Consider the following 20213-nt stretch of genomic DNA (forward strand, 5'->3'; position numbering starts at 1 on the left):
TGGTACGGTGGTATCTGCAACTCATATCACTGTTGCCCCATATTTGTAAAGTTCTTGATCCACAAATCCACAACTTTTTTTTTTTTTTTTGACATGAGCCTGAACAAAGCTGTTATGGTGGACACCCTTCTGTTTTCTGCTGGGCTTTGGGGCTTCCCACTCTGTACAGGGGAACACATTAGTTCTGTTATATTCGGGTCCTTTGTGTTCCTGCAGAGATGGGCCAGGGCACTTCCATAGTTAACGCTACCTTTAGAAATTAATTCAAAAGGTCATGATACATTTTCTCTGTGTGTATATATATATGCATGAAATGTTTTCTCTTAAATGTTAATTTAAAAAAAAGACTAAAATTTGTTTTTATATTAGGGATTACATTTAGCCAACATGAAAATGAACGCATAAGTATCAACAAGAAAAAAAATGTAGGGATTGAGTCTGCTATGTATAATTGTGTTTTTATTCATGAAATAAAAGTTTTCAACCCATCTCGGTTTTTCTAAACCATGGTTTTTTTAAAGGTTAATTACAGTTTTCCTAAAAAAATAACTGGTTTTGCCTAAGGAGATACAGTTGAAATCAACAAGCCTCAAGCCTCATATTTTTTTTTTATTATTATTTTTGAAGTATTCAGGATGGATTATTTAACAACGACATTGATATATTTTTGAATTTTAAGATGTGGCTAATGATACTGTCACTTAATTTGTTGAACAGTTTAACACAGAGGTCAAGAAAAGCAGTACTGCGTAAACCTTCAGAATGCTATTCACTATTTAGCCACCCTTAGCATGGGGTAATCAAATATGTGGCCTGTTGCCTGCTCTAGTCAAACATTTGGGTGAGTAAGGGCAAAGAGGCTTTTGGTCATATAGTCAATACAGACAGGAGTGTTGAATTATATGTATTTGTTTGCTCTGAACTGGGGGACATCAATAAATACATTGCAGAAGTATTAGTAGTTCATAAAGGAAAAATACCTGCTCTTCTGATTGCACTAAAGTGTTCCTCTTTGAAATCTGTCCACTCTACAGCTTAATCACTACTTCAAGAAAAAAAATCTTTAAGATTTTGAAGAGAAATACATTGCAAGCAGGATCAGATCAAAATATCTTAATCTTCGTTAAATCTTCTAGGGAATAATTTTTTGAAGTTGTTCTTCAAATGTTACCTCTTTAAATTTAATAAAAATAAGCATAGTTTTTCTTAACTCTGCTTTTTAACAAATATTTGATGTTTCATGAATTATTGTAAGGCACAAAACAAGTAATCCTACCCTCACTTACACAACCTTAAGCATAGGATGTTTTAAAGTCTTTTTGAGAACTGGATATTCCTGACTTCTCCAAAACAATAGTTTACATTTGCACATTCATCTTTGTATGTCAGCTGTGGAAATTACCAGGCAAATTGCTTTGATCTGTTCTAACAGTGGAAAAGAATGAAGTTTCAGTTTTATAATGCTAGTGAAAACAATGTAATATCAAATTATTTTTATTCTGTGTGAATTCTGGAAGCTACTGCATGAGTGAAGAAAATAATTTTATTTAATGCATTTTTGGTACTAACCAAATAATGAACGTTTGTGAAACCAGGTATCTCTCCCCAAGGAGCTGGCAAATACTCAAAATTCAACTGCAGAGAGGATTCCAAAACTGAAAATCACCCCAAAAGGACTACCTCAGATGCCCCTGGATAACAGCTTAAAATGTCACAACTGTTAAGGTGCTTTTAGTGAGATGCATTCTAATCCTCCCAAAAATGTTCTTCTGTGACAACTGATTTGATGACCTGTCATATTTGAGGAATCATTGAAAAAAGATTCTCAATAAGTGTAATATTTAATGTGTTTTATGAAGGTAAAAACATTTGTAGGTAAAACATGTTTCAGTAAGTGTTGAAAATGCTACGTATTTCAAAAGATTAAAGATAAGTTATATTCAAGTTCATATACTCGAATATTGAGTGAAGTCATTTTGTGTGTTCTTGTGTGATTGTTCATAATGATTTCATTGGTGTTAGGCTGTCCACATCATAAGCTAGTAGGGGTGTTTCAAAGTTTGGCTTGTGTAACCATGCATCCTTTCATTTCTCTTTCTCTACTTCTCTCATGATATAATTTGAATGGTTGTCTTTTAAAACACAGCTTGGTCCAAAGAGTTCTTTCATAAGACTGTTTTTCCTTTCAGTGAATGTCATACGAGTGTAGCCTTCCACTTCAGCCAAACTGTCCTTCTGCCTTGTTTTGGTAACTTTACCAAAAGATGGTTCATATAGTCCAGATGAATTTTTCACTTTTGATTCAGCTATTTCACTGCAGTCATGAAATGCACGTCTATGGTTGCAAAGGCTGCCTGTTCTGGATTTTGTACCTGATGCAGGAAGCCCATGATGCAAATTTTCAGTGGCTTCTGAGAATATGTATTGTTTTTTCAGTCTAATGGGTGTTTTGTTTCTCTGAACAGAAGTTACACGTTCACTGTCTTCCTTCCCACTATTATTTAACTGTTTGGCTGGCTTTTGTTCTTTTTCGTATTCTCCCACTGCATCTCCTTCTTGATTGTTCTTTTTTAGAATATCATTTAGAGGAGTTTGTTCAGTTTTCATCAGTTTTTTCAGCTCCCGTTTAAGCAATTCAGCTTTCCTTTTTTGCTCTTCTCTCTTTTTTTCCTCTTGTTTCATGTATTCCAAATGTGTGTGTTCTTCCATCACTGGTTTGCCTTCCCTTAAAAATTCTAAAATCAAATATTGTGGTTTTTTAGGAATTTTTTTTATATGGTCTAGGAACCTAGACAATCATGAAGCATTAATGGAAGAAAGTTTTACTTTCTTATTTCACAGATAAGTTGTTGCTGATGGCTCTTCAGTCTTGAGGGTTATGACTTCTATTTACTAATAAATATAGCTGGATGGACCAAGATTTAACCATGAGCATTGTGCCATTAAATCTAAGTAGGTACCTTTATTTTGACCTTTTTGTGATGTTTAGTTTTATTAAATGAATAAATGTGCAAATATTGTTTATAATCAGTAGTGAATACCTCACAGTATTTTAAAGGCTAAATGTAAGGTCAGAAAAGTCATGTATAAAGTAACAGGCAAACCACATCAGATCAAAACTCTAATTGTCATCTTCTTGCTTTTAAATGGAACTTAAAGATAGCTATGATTTTCCTTCCCCAAATTGATAAATCGCTTGATTGTTGCAGGGGGCAGAATATATTACAGCTCACTAAACTATTAGTGAGTTGGGTTTGCTTTTTAATAAAAAGGTATATGTATACTGAATGCCTACAGTAAATGCATTTGTCTGCTGCAGGGGAAAAACTAAGGGGTTTCTGTGTTTTGGAGACAATCAAAAAGTACCTCTAAAACGAGAAAAAATCCAAAATTAGAGGATAAGTATGAAGTCAAATGATGAAAATAACTAAAGACTTCATTAAGTAAGCCTAATAGCAGTAACTGGAGAAAGCCTGAAGAGAGTCTGGCAAACAGAACTGAGGAGAGAGTTCCACAAGCAGAATCAGAAGACCTGTGTTTCCTGTCAGTTTTAAAAGGGGATTTCAAAGACAAATGATGACTTCAGTTATCTGGAGGGGTTAAATGATGGGCTCTGGAAAGGCTGCAGGCTGAAAAGATGGAGTACACAATACAGAAGTTAACACATTCCAGATTCCTAGCTCTGTTACTGATCTAGCAAGTGACATTAACAACCTGCTTCACCTCTGTGTCTCCTTTCCTGCTTTTGTCTAAATTGAATGTGTGACCTTTAGGTCGCGTGAAGTCTCCTCTCATGTGTGAAGTATTAGCATGATGGCATTTGGATCTTGGTTGAATATGTAAGCCTTACTGTAATGAAAATAATAACATTAATATTTTAGAAAGACAAAACTCCACTTAAAGGAATAGGTACATTGGCTACTTCTTACTTCTATTTTACAGAATCTCTTCAAAATAAAGCTGTTAATAGATAAGTTCCTTGTATATAACCTTTACAAGAGAACACAATCAATAGCTAAGGTTTACAGAAAGTCTGCTTACAGTGCTCACTGTAATGAGGAGATGCTTCCAGCCCCTGAAGAACTCCGTTTCCTTTCTCAGCAGCAGACTTAGGCCTTCACTTTGTTAGCCAGAAAATTCAACAGCCAGGGGCTTAGCTAAAACACCTGATCTTGCTGTGGGGTTCCACAACAGTTTTTGTACACTTACTTTGCCCAACAGTTCAATTTGTTGTATGTGTGTTGTTAGGTACGTCCCTTCAGGGAGCAAAGTAATGGTATTGTTGACAGACCATAACTAAATTCTGCAACACCTTTAGGATGTAAAAAGTTTGAGGGCATATATTGTTGAGAAGATCAAGGCCTTATTGATAAAGAGGAAAAAATAGATCTAGACCGGCCTCTGGGCACGCCTTAATCAAACCCTAGACAGAAACATCCAACGATATTCAGTTTGATGAAGATTCACAAACACTAATTTGAAATCACTATTTGATTAGTGTGGGATTCAGGGTAACCATTAACTAAAGTGAACTTTTAGCTGAAGCACTGAATTTTACCAGCATAACCAGAACATATTTTAAAACTGCTTTTAGCAGTACAGCAGTGTAAAGATGTCTGATATTGTGCAGCTTGTCTGCTGTCAGCGTGACAGCACCACCAGCAGCTGGATTTCAGTGACTCTTAACATATTATTTTGTTGTTGAACCAGTTACTGCCTGTCAGATGCCAGCTAATGGCCGTCAGACCCATATAAATTATCAGTAGCAGCAGTTCATTCAACTTTTCACAAGATCAAATGAGTTTCTGAGAAAAAAATGTTAGATATACCTCTACATGTTCTATTGAAAGTTTCCAGTTTGGGGATTTTCTTGGTTGGTTGCTTTTCTATCTTACATTGGGCATCCGTGTGCACTTCATTGGCTTTAACTTTTTGATTTTTATCTTCTGAACGCTTTTCCTCCTTAATTGACAATTAAAGGTTAAAAATAAAGGAAAAATATTTGTTTAGTAACTTTTAAAAGTACATAATCAGTGGAATACTAGTAAAAAGACAACTCATTTCTATTACTATTACGTTCTTATTTTGTATGGCAACTTTTGTCCTACATATTTTCTGTAATATTTACAATAATTATATTCAAACAAAATGCAAATCATAGAAAGGTCAGATGACAAATCGGGCTATTAGATATAATATTGAAGCTTACAGAATAACATACAACTTCGTTGAGAGTTTAACAAGAGGTTGAATCTAGATCTTTCATACCTTTGATAGCTGAGTGGGATTTTTTTCTGTTTCCTTGTTTTGGTATTGTGACAGCAGTAGTGATCTAAAACTCTGTTTGTCTACTTGTACTGATTTGTTTAAACTAAGACCTGTTGAAAAAAAGGCAATCATTACAGTACATACACTACATAGAGTAGTTTCTGGAACTATACTGTTGGTAGAAACAAAAGGTATCTAATCTAAAAAAATAAAACTAGCCTTCAGTCTAAGATTTAAGCATATCTTTCTGCTGCATGTTGTAATGCACTTTAAAGAAATTGTCTGGTTTATAAATGTGGAAACTGGAACATAAACATAGTAAGACTCCATCTTCAGGTTGTGTTAGTTAATGCCTTAGGTTATGACACTTAAACTTAGGTTTAAGTATATATCAGTGAGTGGTAGTCCCATAATGCATCCTACATTCTAAATAATGCATCATTGACTCTATTGCAGGAGTATCTCAGCTAATAAAGAAAAACAGAGAAATAACTAACAAACAAAACATTGCTGAGTTTGAGACAGATGTATTGTGACTGTCCTGTCCAAAGACATATTAAAACTTCATCGTCTAAGCATTTTTGGACTTTTTATTAATAAAGGGTGTGAATTCAGCTACCCACAGTTCTGAGCATGTTCATCAGCAAATCCTGAATGTCTTAGTCAGATCTACAAAGAAGTCCAGTGCAGATAAAACATGTGAAGTCAGACAAAGGCATCTATACCCTACAGCCCATATTTGCTTAATTGGCATTGTAACATTCTAAGCCAAACTTGCCCTAGAGAGAGCTGATACAGGGCCTCAGCTTTCAGTTTCCTAAATTCTGATCCTACAAAGGATAAGAAGTATGCTTGCTTTTATGCCTTCTGACTTGATTACTAACCTTGCTCAAAGTTAAGCATTTATGTAAGGCTCTGCAGAACCAGACTCTAGAGGAAACATTTAACGCTATTGGAAATATATAGGCTATTTGAAAGATTCCAAGGGAGTGGTTGAATGGGACTTTAAAAGAAATGCCTGCGTGGAGATGGGAGGGGGAGGGGAAGAACAGTACGTTGTTCTTTTATCCTATTAGAATAATTTTGACATCAATACAGTAACTAAGAAAGCTGCTAACATAGAAGCAAAAATGTGATCTTACCTACATCAAGCTTCAAACTTGTTCCCAATCCCGTTCTCTGAAATCAGAGGAAGACTACCCACTAAATGATGATCTTCAAGTGTTTGCTGCTTGGTAGTAATAAGGATGTTGATAACTAGATTTGGAATGGCACTGATGATGTGGAGGAAATTACTCTTTTTTAACCAGTTAACAAGTTACTTCAGATGCCTTTTCAATAGAAATCTGTTGAGCATTCCTTAGATTCAGAACTAGGGGGAGCTGTACCTCTAGATGAGCCAGTGTGGCCTAACCTTCCCACAACGGAGCAAGCTTTCCTCTAATGGAGAGTTTATGAAATTCATTTATTGGATTTGCTCAAGAAATTAATTTTATTTACATACATGTGTTTTACATATGCCAAGCCTACCTTCAGCTGTTTATCAGGGTGATAAAAAATGCAACCCCACAGTTCTTTTTTTCTTTCCTGCTGGGTAAAAATGTTTACAAATGCAGAATCGAAAATAGCTACTTTTTAAAGAAAGTAGCTCTTCCTTAGTCTGTTATAGGAAAATTCAAGTCAAGAGGTGAAAGGGAAAAAAAAATTCCAGTTCTAGATTTCTAAATCATCTGTTTCCGTAAACTGGCAGAGAATGAAACGTTTATTGGCCATTAATACCAAAAGATCAGAGAACTTTGCCAGGAACATTTACACATTATGGAATATATCGGGTCTCTCTCCAACTGAGCTCCTTTATCTTGCTTAAAGAAAAGACAAACTTAAATAATAATCAGTGATTTAAATACTGTAATTTAAATAGCAATATTCTACAAGTCCACACCTGAGTAAAATTTAAAAGAAAACCCACAGACGGTGATGTGAAGTAACTAACACAGTGCTTTGTTTAAAAAAAAAAAAAAAGTCTGACTCTGAATGAGGTGTAGGAATTTCTTAAATCTTACAACTTGAATTATCACCTTTTTTCCTGTCGTTCACTTGTCATTAATGCAGACCAATGGATTTGCAAAGGCAGTGTATTAGGAAAGAAGTAAACAACTGACTACAAGAACACTCTGTACTGATGAGATATCTCTAAGAATTCTGTGGGCAAGTACAGTATTTTCAGAAGTTATGTTTGCCAGTAAATAAATTTTAAGTGCTCTTCTGTTCCATATAAAGAAAGTGCCAATTTCTCCTTCAGTTCAGAAGCAGGAATATTTGATCAGTATTTTAAAGAGGAGCTTAACTCAGGAAAGTGAATGTTCAGATCATCATCCAAAATTAAGGGATATAACTTTTTTTTGATTTGTTTTGTTTTTTTTAGAATATCGACAGAATGACTGTGTTCCAGTGTAGGAGGCAAAATGTTACTTTTGGTGTTGGTAAAGTATTTGAAATTTATTTATCAGTTTCTGTATAAAACACCTTTATTAGTAAAATCTAGATATAAAATCTGAGGCATATGACAATCTATTAGAAGTTTATAAATGTTTCAAGAAAGTTATATTCTTCAACATTTTGTCCCTGATGAGTATAGTAAGCATATGGACAACGTAACAGTTGTTGTGTTGTATGATTTATAATTGTTTTTAGCTGTTATTTCCTCGGTCTCAAGGGGTGGGATTCACTTGTCTGAACACAGGCGCCTAGTGCTATTTGAGATGCCGTAGAGTATTCAAGGTATCCACATGAGGCTGGCCAATATAACACAGGACCTATAGGACACTCGTGTCCTTCTGGAACTACCGGGCCAGGCAGAATATGCCAGGACATCTCAAATGGCACTGGATGCCTATAATTAGGCAACTGAATCCCACACAAGCTATTTATTCTTGGAACGGCTGATAGACAAGATTACATATGATAAACATTTCTGATACCTGTCTGAGCATCCATGTGAAAGAAATACTCTCTACTAAAGGGCTCGCTCTTCCTGTTGATAGAAGTAACTTTCTATTATTCTATTCTGTTACTCTATTCTGTTATTCTATTCTATTATTCTACTACATTATTCTAAATAACATCAATTCTGCTGATAGAAATAATTGAGAAGATATGCAATAATTGGGTTGTTATAATCTCTCGTTGCCCATTTGAATTTACTTACCCTATGTAACCAAATGACTACAAAGGATAAGTACTCTCTTCTCTCAGACAAGCTGACAGTATGATCATCAGACTGGCCTTTAAACTTTAAAAACTCTATCTGAAAACACCTCCTCTCCTCTTCCCTCAACAAAAGAAAAGTTGCAGAAGCTTCAGTAATGGGCGCTTAAGCATTTCTGCTACTTCTAAGTTAGAGGGTCTAAGGATTTTAAAGATGAGAAAACAGCTTTTAAAGACCCAACCAAATTCATCATTTTTGTTCGTATAAAAGAGTTGTATTAAAACTAGTAACTTGCTACAATAGGGTTGTTTGGGAGGTGCTTTGATTTAGTAAGTCACCTTGTGGGAATTCCAGTCCTAGGATGGCCACTTCTGCTGGCCAAGCCAAGGGAAACAGGCTGGACAAAAATTAGTCTACAAAAGTTATGGGGACTGTTAACTTCACCCTGTCAAAATCAAATCAGCAAACAGCTTTTGATGCAAACAGATACTTAAAATAGCAACACTACTTCAGTGTCATCATTATTATATTAAAACCATATGTATACTAAATGCTATTCATGCTGAAAGTTAGGTTAAAAATTAAAAATGGGATAGCTGTTTGTATTTGTAAAATAAACGAGCAAAGAAACAAGCACTTGTCTTTAAATTGTATGTGCCGGAATATTTCTAGCCCACATAAAAGTGCCATTTTGGCTTTTATTTTGGAATATATATTACAGTTATAAAATAATGCAAGTTTCACGTAACTAAACAACAGAAGAAAATGAACATACGTGTACTTTTTTCATGCGGTACTGAATCACCTTTGTCCTTTGGAATTTTAAGCATCCGATTTGCATATATGTTTCTTATACACAGTTCTCGTTCCTTTTCCTAGGAAGAAATAAACATGATTAAACTTCTAATATGCATTAAGAATTACTTTCTACCGACTTAATTTTCCCATGCTGGGAGACAACTATCAGCAATTTTGCTTTGTGTTAGGCCATGTGGTGACTTTGCCATTTACATCAATGGGCATCAGTCATTTTCTTTCATGGCCCAGCTCAGAATTCTCCCTTTTTTAAGGCTAAGAGCGCACCTGAACACCTGCATGATCCATGGCATGGTGTTCAGAAGAGGAAGCTTTCTCTAATGATTTTTTCATTTGTTGTTCTTTGTTGTTTTGTTCAGAGTATTTTTGGCTTCACTTCCATGGTTTGTTTTGCTAAGTGACTGTTTACTACTCACACTGTTCTGGTTTACAGCCTACTACTTGGTATGTCACAAATTTCAGAGGCACACTTTACAAATCTATTTTGCAAGCCTTCTGCTTCCATACTAAAATGCATCTTAAACATGGAAGAGGGATTTCAGTAATACTCTTACTGTATTGATTCTTCTTAGTGTGGAAAATAGGAGCTGCATTTAAATTGGAGATATAGGTTGATTATAATGGGGATTGTGTCTGAATACCTTGAAGGTTCTGAATAGCTGGGTGCCCAAAAATATGTACGTATAAGAATAAACTCTGTCCTGGCACAGAAATAGGGTAAGCATGTCTGCTCTTGTTTGTGATAAAAAATTGAAGGTTTTGTGAATCTAAAAATAACATTAAGAGAATGGGACACACAGAAAACTGTGGAAAACATATGAAATTGAAACATTTCAGATAAGTGTTAAGGTGGGAACTATACTTTAAAGTAATTCTCATTTCAAAACAGTTTTACATTAGTGTTCCTGGGACTTTATTCCCCTTTCTCTGATCTGCTCATGTAGGAGGTCAAACTGTGTGGTAGGGAATTAGTATTGCAAGTGCTGTTTAAGTGCATCTGACACAGGGCCTAGGCAGACTGCTGTACCTTTTTCCTTTCTCAGCAGTTCATGGGGCTTTTGCAGCTGGGCAATCTTTGTTTGCAGCGATGCTGCCAAAGATCAGGAGGAAAGTTTCTGCACCCGACACAGAGCTAAGATGGACCAACAGTGCCTCTATATAGAAATGCAAATCTCCATGCATTCTCAGGAGTTGCCCATTCTACCCTTGACAATGACTGGAAAGACTCCCCGTAATAACATCCTCACTTGATCCCACTAAGAAGAAGAAGTTCCCTAGAGGGATCAACAGATGGATCAGTCACACTGAAATAAAAAAGTGTATTTTAACTGTGTTACAAATACAGTTTAGATTTTTAAAAACTACAAGGAAGTTCAGGTTTTCTGGAATGCGTACTGTTTTTCTTATGAATTACTCATATGATACAACAGCTGAGCCAGTTTTGCTTTTCATTCCTGTTCAGCATCACTTCTAGCTTTTCACTTAGTAGTATAATGCTATGCTTGGTATACAAATATTACTTTAAGAGATGTACTTGAAAAAATATTTATGTCTAAAAACATGCTGGAATTTAAAAAAGAACTATTGAAACATTTACATAAGTTTTTTTAATTAAAGTTTAGTTTTGCAGACTGTAACATTTGGCTCATTTTGATTTGAAAGTGTTCTTGAAAGGGAGCTCATAAAAAGTTAACAGATGAATATATTGACCTACATACATCAAAGCAGTAACAAGTTGGTGGGGACTACTTGTTCAAATTGCTATGGAGTAATCTCCATTTTGATTAGTTATTGAACCATATTAGCTTTTGACAAATAGACCCTACAATAATTTCATCATTTTACATTCCAACTTTTTTGTAGACTACAAACTCAACTAGGAACCAAATGTTCCAATACTAAATAATACAAATGAGGGAAAAGGAATAGATAAAATGCATTAAATACTTGAACCCTCTTGTAGGAACAGAAACCAATTTAAAATCTTGAATACCTTAATTTTTTGGTGAAGAGAGTTAATTTCTGTTTGCAAGTGTTTTGTAATTATTCCAGCTTCAACAGCTTTTTTATTCTCATCTGCCAACTGACGACTAAAGGTGCTATTGTTCAACTTCAGCTGCTTTTCGAGGACCTTAAAAAATTACATACTTTAAAATATGGATGTAGTCAGTATGACTGTTCAAGAATTTCAATTCTTATCAGATTTTAAAAATAAGCATGCTAAACAATAAAAAGATTCTAGTAATTGTATTCCTCTGAAATGTATGACATTATAATAAAGTATCACAAAATTTACTCTAAAAATGAACAAAAACTAGTTTCAAACCTAATTTTACTGAACAAAAAATAAAGCATACCTAGCATTTAAACATGAAAAATAAGTCTGTACCTTACATTTCTGATGGATTAATGAATACAATCATCTTGGAGAAATTTTAAGACATCGTTTCTATTCACACAGAGATCTATTAACTGTGGCAGCATACGGAGGCTTAGTGTGAATGAATACTAGGTACTTTAGCAAGTACTTTATCATCAGAACCCAGAAAATATTATACCATGCGCTGAAATTACAGTTAGTAAAATTATAAGTTGGGCATCCAATTTTGCAAGCTTTTTACAGCTTCTCACTGGGACCTCTTTAAATAGAAAGTTTTCAAAACAGAGTCTGAATTCAGTCATTTATATTTCCTTTTTTTTCATCTAAGAAAAGGTATATGCACTTCTGACCTAGCTGTTCAGATGTTCTGGACAGCAGTGGATTGAAAAGAACGTTCAGTGTTACAGGGTTGAATCAGAAGCATTAATTTGACAAGAAACAGCTAAAAACTTTCCACTATTCTTGCACAGAAACTCTCCTTCTTATTGTTCCACAAATACAATGGTATGCACATATTACCTGTATTCTCTTATTATTGACTTCCATTTTTTCTGTAAGGATTGATAATCTGTGATTAAGTTCATCTTTCTCTGCAAGAGCCTTGTCTTCTGAAAGTTTATGCAGTGCCTGCAAAGCATCTTTATTTTTTAGCAGCTCTGCTTCAACTTTTCTGAGCTTCCTGGATGTATTTCGTTCTTCCTCCTGAGACATCCTCAGGAGTTTCCTTAAAGTTCTTACCTCAGCATAATGTCTTGCCAAAAGATCAGGCAAGTTATTTTCTGAATTTTCATATCTACCTATTGCTTTCAAGTGCCGACACTGAAGATCTTTCAGTATCTGGTTTTCTAAGTTTGATGCTTCTAGCTTGTGTTGTAAATCAAATAGTTCATTTTTCAGCTCTCTAATTTTCTGAAGCTTTGCTGATGATATTCGCTGAGCCACTGCATTTTTTTTCTGTGAAATCATATTATTCTGCAGCCTTAAAAATGAAGTATTCTTATGTGGCATCTTCTTAGGTGGCAATTTCTTCGTTCCTGCATTCAGACCAAAGCAAAATGATACTACGTCATCTGAAAGGGCAAAATCACTATTTATTTTTATTGTTCATATAAGCTCAAACACTGCTCATCCAAGCTGCTTAAATGTGCTGTATTTGACAAAATGCCCACAATCGATACTAAGACTCCAATGTTCAAATATTTCACAGATAAATCCATACAGATTTTGTATCTCTGTGTGTACATACATATGCATGGCTGCCCTGGGCCATAACTAACTAGGTCTTTATGAGGTCAAGATTCCTTGCTTTCATTCCCTGAAGCCATTTTCATTCTAAATAGCCATCATGCTCATACTCCATTAGCAAGGGTAGCTAAGTATGTAGTCTTCTGAGGCAAATAACAATAATACTCTGTGAATAACTTAGTAAAGTATGCTTATTTAAAACAATTACTCCAACATCAAGTGAAACAAATGTTCTCTCTCTGTAAATCATTCAGGTTACTAATACATCTGTGAATTGGGGACTGATGAAGCAAATCATTCCATCTGGAAAGATTCCCACAGGCTTCAGCAAAGGAAGACCTGGATCTTAAATAGGGAAATTCATTAATGGAAGAAAAAAGATAGTAATCTATAGACCTACAAGAACTCAAAAAACAAAGTGATCACAATAGTACATTTAAATTTCTCTGCAGCTTGGAATTCTTATCAGCTTTCTAGAACTTCCAAGTTATCTTTGAATGGAACTAAGTTTTTTAGCTTTATATATGTGCTTATAACTATAGAATAGTTGCACAATTGTCTACACTGTTTTTATACAGTAATTATAAAAAAAAATCTTTAAGGCCTAGAATTCTAAGTGCATTACTATCATTTCCCTTTCCTAAAACACAATTGGAATTTGAAAATAGTCAAGACTGTTTATCTGAGTGTTTTCCCCCTTTCCAGGCACATAATTTCACAATAGCTCTCAAGGCATTTCAGGCAGCATTTTGCTAGAAGATTATTATGATGATTTTTACATCACATAACGTTTTAACAACAAAGCAGGCAAGGTCCTAACCTAAAAATAAAACAAAAAAAAAAACCCAAAAGAGACGAGACAGATCTTTTTAAGCACTTCTGTTGAATTCAATGGGTAATCTGCACATGAACTACTGATGAGAGCAGGCCCTAACTAGGAAACACAATTGCAGAAGAGAAACAACATCAAATCAGTGGCAAGAAGCAGGAGACTGCTGAAGGCAGCATAAAGCCATGCTGGAAAGCTATGGACAGATGAGTGGGGCAGTGGCTTCTGCAAAGCAAATGGCTCCTCTCCGCAGCAGTACCTCTCTTCTCTTTCTTGCTGGTGTCAGCTGGACCAGCCTTCCTGTTCTCCACAGCTTTCTGGCCAGGTCTTCTCCTCCCCTTCCCAGGACAGGGCTTGGTGTTCCTGCCTTGGCCTTGACACTGATACCTTATTTTTGAGGCAGGAAATGTCAAAGCTGCTTACTTGACAAAGCTGAGAAGCCTTAAGCCATAGGACTACAAGGAATAAAGCCCAAAGATAAGGGGATGATAAGGAAATTACGATGGTGGTCAGGCACAATAAACTAGACATAATGGAGAGAAGTCTGGAAGCCATGCGGGGGAACACTCACCCTACCTATCCTTTTGTTCTTATTCCCTAAATAGCTGATATACTCCACTGTTTCAGGATACAAACCTGATGGTCTTTGCTCTGACAACCATACTGACAGAAGACAAAGTATGGGCAAGTAGACAGGACTTAATTCATACAAAGCTGTAAGGGGAGAATAAGGTTATCAAATTCAAGGTAGTAGCAAAGGAAAGGACAGAAAGAACTTGAGATCAGGAATGACAAGGAGGAGAAGAAACTGATTTGGGCAGAGTAGTTTATTTTTTTACCTATGCTTTAAATGAATTAAGGAGAAATATTGTAGAGATTCAGGTAAACAGAGAAGAAATTATAGCCGTTAATCAAGCTCAGAGATGATCCAGGTCTTCCGAAGTGAAGAAAATTAACAGGTGCTGTAAAAAAAAACTGATCATATGTAAAAAATGAAGCAAATATCCTGCCTGCATATTCTCTGTAATACGAATTGTAGAATTCATTTCCACTGCAGAAAGACTACAATATGACTATGAAGCTGGTCATGCAAATATTTGCAAAATGAGAACAATGGTTACATTGCTAATTTATTTTTTGCCACAACGGTATTATAGGATGTAAATGAAAGGTAAAAACACCTTCCTGCAAAAGCTGACAAAATATTGTAAAATCTAGTACCACATCATACAGGATGAAAATTCTGGTTATAAGTTTGTTCGTGGGAGATTGATCGTGTCAAGTTCCCATGAACAACCAAAACCAACCATTTAGAGTACCCAGCAAAGCTAGTAGCCAATAATGATGTTTTCTGCTAAACAGATAAAAATATTTGGTTACTCCTTCTGGTCCTGTGGTTTCGTGCCAGGATAACTTCTTGACACTGGCATAAAACTTACATAATAGAACAGAGATTCAGTGTTTACTCTTTCTTTTTTGATAGATTGGTTTCTTTTAGATTTTGTAGATCTAGCTGAAATTGTGAAGCTTAGGAGGAAATGGGTCACCAGTTTTATAGTCATTTTTTGACTTGGGATGGTGGAATTTAAGAAAGTATATGTCTAGATATGAAAAAAATGCATACATGAAAGGATTCTTCACTGCTAACATTTACATAAAGGGAATATATTCATCCTATATGGCCATTCCATTGAAGCATAAATTTAATTTATATAATATACCATGACTAAGCTGGCCAAAATATGTCTTTTTTTGTCAAAACTGACACTTTTGTGCAAACATATCATTTTTGAATAACTTTTCCTCAGGAAAGGCTTCTCAGACTCATCGTGCAATGCATGGTCAAAAAGAGAGAATTACAGTATATGTGGGAGTGCTATTTTCAAGTCCCCAGATTCAATAATGAGGAATAAGGATTGCAAAGGTGTTTGTACATCGCGGGTGAATATCCTGCCTCCTGGATCACTGAGTATGGTGGGATAACATACAGGGAATCTCCACCTCTCTTCTCTCCACTCCCTGTTTTTGAAATGATTTGTTGTTCATTTTTTCTGCACTAAAAAAATGTTTCCCAAACCTTTCTAATTACCAAAAAAAAAAAAAGCCAAAGAAAGCGATCAGCTACATTTTTTTCGGGAGAGCCTCACTTTACTACGACCAAAAAACAAATTATCTTTTTACCTTTTGGGGGGATGATATGCTGCCCTTTTTTCTTTTTTTTCTTTTTCTGTGATTTCTTCTCTTCAGTTCCTGATAGTTTTAAATTATTGCTCCTTCTAGCTGTTTCCGAGCAGTCACTGGTGAAGTCCTCAGAATAGTCAGCATGAGAATTTCCACTTTCATATTCTCTACTGCATTGCCTACAATCATTATTTTTGCCACACATGCTGCTTTTAATACTTCTACTTGTCTTTGGAGAACCATTAGTGTCCCTGCTTTTTGTGCCACTTCCTGACTTGTTATCTTCTTGCACTAAAATATGGAGGAAACAATGATCTGAGTTCATCATTATGTTGCTCGTAGTTAAAAACTGACATCCATAACCTATTAGGAATCAGAATGTTAGTGAGGTGATCACATAAAAAACTTAACAGAAACAATACTGAACAGTGTTAAACTATACTAAACAATACTAAAATGTTGTGAAAGTTACCTTTCAAAAAATACAGTCGTCATTCTTCAATCCACTAAAAATAATTATGCGGTCTATAATAAGTGGGTAAGTCTGTTTCCAGAAAGAACTGCAATATGAAATACCTTTTATTTCAGAATTTACTGTAATACTGGCATATGTTTTCTAAAGATTTACAAGATGTTACTATTTTAATACAAACAGATACCATAGTTTGTAATGTATATATTTTGCCCATGATTAACATAATGGGGGAGAGGTGCAACTATATTTTTGCTTAATAGTTAAAAACTGCTTTGTAATATTAAAAAATAATTATAGATGTTTGACAAGTCCCTAGATGCTGTCTAGAAATTGACTTAACTGATAATTTTAATTGTGTTCTCATATAATTTTAACAGTCTATTTATGTAATAAAAATCAATTTGGCCATATTTCAATATTTGGATCACAAATTAGACAATAAAGTTAAGCTGTACATTAAAATAAAACAATTTTAACTGTTATATTAACATTATAGGCAGAGTATATAGCAGCAACTAAAGCCGCACAACAAAACATCTATTTTAGAGATTAAAAAATAAGTTTTCTTAATCTTTTGGGATGTTGTTTATTTTATTTATTTCCAAATCAGAATCATTTGTGAAAACAACCCCACTAAATAAAAAAATCACAGTGTCTCTGCACACTTTTGGAAGAAACATTAAGGAAAATTTCAGTGGCTTTCTTAATGATAGTAATTTCTTCACAGCCTAGCTATACTTAATATATCTGTTTCCTTTGAAAATGCCGTAAGATACTTATCTACATCTTCAGGCACCCATGTAACTCTGAAAACATCACCTGTAATGTACTGTTGTTGTCAGAGATGTGGTTTGGTGATGATCTTTGTTTGATCACCTTCCAAGCAACATTGCTGATTTCCTTGGAGCTGTCTTCTCTCAGTAGTCTAATTATCAAGCAAAATGAACAATCCTGATTGTTGAACTTTTTAAAAAAGAACATATATTTATAGCAAAATGCTTAAGTATTTTCTAAACTTTTTTTTGTTTTGGAGCAGAATATCAAGTATGCAAAAGGAATACAAGGGGTGTCAAAATGATACTTGAATTCTGGTAGAATTTAACAAGCAGCTTAAGCTAAAAAAGAAAACACTTATAGAATAACTATTTTGTTAACATTTTTGCCTTATGATAGCATTTAATTTTAAATTGACTTCAGTTTAATAAAGAGGAAAGAGGAAAGAATCACATAACTCCCAAAGAAAATGACAAAGTGCAATTTAGGCTTGCACAAAATGTTTCAAGGCAAATCGAAGTAATTTTCTTCCTCTTCATTCCCTCATACGAACAACTGTCTTTAGTGGAAAAGTAGGGAGTGCCGGGTCCAAGTAAATTTGAGCCAGTGCAGGAACCCAGAAGAGATGGGAACTTATGTTTCAAAATGAGAATAAGGCAACAGCCATCCTGGTACAAAGATTTGCATTTCTGTGTAAATGTGATCTGGCACTGTCATCATTTTCTGGCCAAACTGTGTTTAAATCAAAGTATAGCTTAAATTAAACTAAAAACTATTGCTTTCATTCGTTTCAATGAGAAGGGCGATGGGGAAGGCAGGGCCCTCAGACCAGCCTCCGCCAGCGGGCCCAAACGGCTGTGCTGCCCGGTCCGCGCGAGCCAGAGCTCCGGCGCCTCCCTCGCCAGCACAGGGCTGCCCCACGCCTCGGCTCCCGGCCTCTCTCCTCGCTCTCCTGTCCCGTCCCCAGGGCGCCCGCCGCGTCTCAACCGCCACCTTGCTCCCCCGCAACCGCCCCGGAGTGCGCTGTCCTCCTGCCCCCGGGGCGCTGCTGCCTCGAGGCCCTGGCGGCCACCCCGCCGCCCTCATGGCCGGCCTCACGCCCTCGGAGCCACCTCAACGCCCTGACAGCCGCCCCCGCGAGGCTCTCCCCGCCCTGTGCCCCTCCGCAGGCAGAGTAGGACAGCGCCGCCGCCCCTCGCCGCTGGGCACCCCCGAGGCACAAGCAACGATCGCCCCCTTCCCATCTGCCCCCCCACCCTGCCGTCGCCGCCATTACCGGCCTCCTCGGCCGGCGGGGCGCTGGCGTGTCGCCGTTGCCATGGGGACAGGCCGCGGCCGCGGGGCACGCTGGAAGTCGTAGTTGCGCCCGGAGCGACGTCGCTCCCTCGGCCGCCGAACACCTGCTGCGCTGCGTGTAGCTACGTCTCATCTTGTTTTTAACAACGAAGCACTACTTGTCCTCCCCTCCCCCCATTTCTATACCCCACTGAGGCAGGGGGCTCCACCCCGAATGAGGTTGCGCTATGGCTGTGAAAATATTTAGCACTCTCCGTGTTAGTTATTAGTATTGCTGCGCTTGCAACAATTACCAGTATGCTTTGAAGTAAGTGACTGCAGGATCCTTTGCTTTTAATTCTTCAGACTGTTGGTATACAAATCAACTGATTTGGAAATAGTGTTTTCTAAATGGCTAGTGATTTTTGTTGAATTTAGTAGTACATACTTATATACAAATTCTCCTGAGAAACAAGCATACAGAATACATTTTGGCATGAATTTATGTTTTCAGACTATTTTGTTTTATGGGAGAATATTTGGTGAAAATATATGATTTTGTCTGACTTCTTTTTGCTGGACCTGCTATTGCCTTGCAAAAGAAGAAACGACAGATGGTGAACCGTAGTAAACTGTGCAAAGTATGCCTACTGTTGGCTTTAGTTTTCTGTGAGGTTTTTCAGGATCCCTGTTCAATACACTGAATACTGCACTTCCAGCTTCGTGTGATAGTTCAAACAGACAAAAAGCTTATTATCAAGATCAGCATTACTGTTGTACATTCAGCCCTATCTAGCTGATCTTAGGAAGCACTGCATTCCAGTTTAAGTATTTTCAGGGTTGGACATTGTGATATTCAGTCTTCACATTTAATACGTGTGTAAACACTTCGCAGAGCCAAGGCCAATTTCAGTGCTGACATAGGTTCAGTTTTGCTGAACTCTGCGGCGTGTTGCTCGCTTATAACAGAAATGAACTTGGCTCCTAGAATTTGAAAGCAATCTGGTAACGGTTAACATTTTCAAAATACCTCTCATGCTCAAAGAGCTCCTTAAACAAATATGCGCAGGCAGGCACAGAATTGTGACCTACTCTGGGACAGAAGGCAACAACCAGATGGGAAAAGAGCATCCTTGATGACACAGAGGAATGGGATAATTTTTACCAAGAATTACCCCTCCTATACCGTGTGCCCTGGGAATTTTCACTGGTCATGCAGAAAGAGGGAGAAAATCCAATATTAGGTTCTGGACACACAGAATCAGCCAAATCAGCCTCTCCAGTAGTACAAAATGTACTGACACATACTTCAGAGAAGTGCATGCGCTGTGCAGTTTGGATCATGACCTGAGCTTCTGAAAGCTGCCAGCGTTGTAACTGAGGCTTATTTCAGTACGATCTGCACTATCACTGCTTCTGCACATAAGCTTACCCCTCAACACGATTTTTAAAGTAAAATTTGCAGCTACAACCCTGAAACCACCTTACTGTGGTCAGGGAAAGGGTGTGAGACCTTTTCATGCAGGGGGTAGCTGTGAAAGCATCAGCGTGACTTTAAACACTATGCTACAGTTTTTTGGTCTCCCCCAGCACTGCATTGCCTCTCCGGTCTCCCGTCTCTGGTCTCCCGTCTCCCGTCCCCCTTCCCCCTCTCCAGAACATTTCTCCAGCCCTGTCTCATTGGTGCACTACTGTCCTTTGCCTTTTATGGGCTGCCACCCCGTCAATCTAATGCAATAAGGCCAGGGGCAGGTGCAAGTCC

General features: G+C 36.8%; 2 protein-coding genes across 2 annotated transcripts in view; one reads left to right on the plus strand and one right to left on the minus strand.

Moving 5' to 3' along the window:
- Positions 1-20213, plus strand: part of LOC112996150 (SH3 domain-binding glutamic acid-rich protein-like) — a 57110-nt gene that overhangs the window by 8796 nt on the left and 28101 nt on the right. The gene's annotated exons all lie outside the window — the stretch shown is intronic.
- On the minus strand, positions 1454-16382 carry LCA5L (lebercilin LCA5 like). Its single transcript, XM_026121487.2, is given in 8 exon segments — positions 1454-2735; positions 4830-4962; positions 5269-5378; positions 9252-9351; positions 11286-11423; positions 12192-12706; positions 15928-16041; positions 16044-16382. Coding segments are annotated over 8 exon segments (1887 nt in total). The 5' UTR covers positions 16171-16382; the 3' UTR covers positions 1454-2085.

Source organism: Dromaius novaehollandiae, chromosome 1 (assembly GCF_036370855.1).
Source record: "Dromaius novaehollandiae isolate bDroNov1 chromosome 1, bDroNov1.hap1, whole genome shotgun sequence".
Taxonomy (NCBI): Eukaryota; Metazoa; Chordata; class Aves; order Casuariiformes; family Dromaiidae; genus Dromaius; species Dromaius novaehollandiae.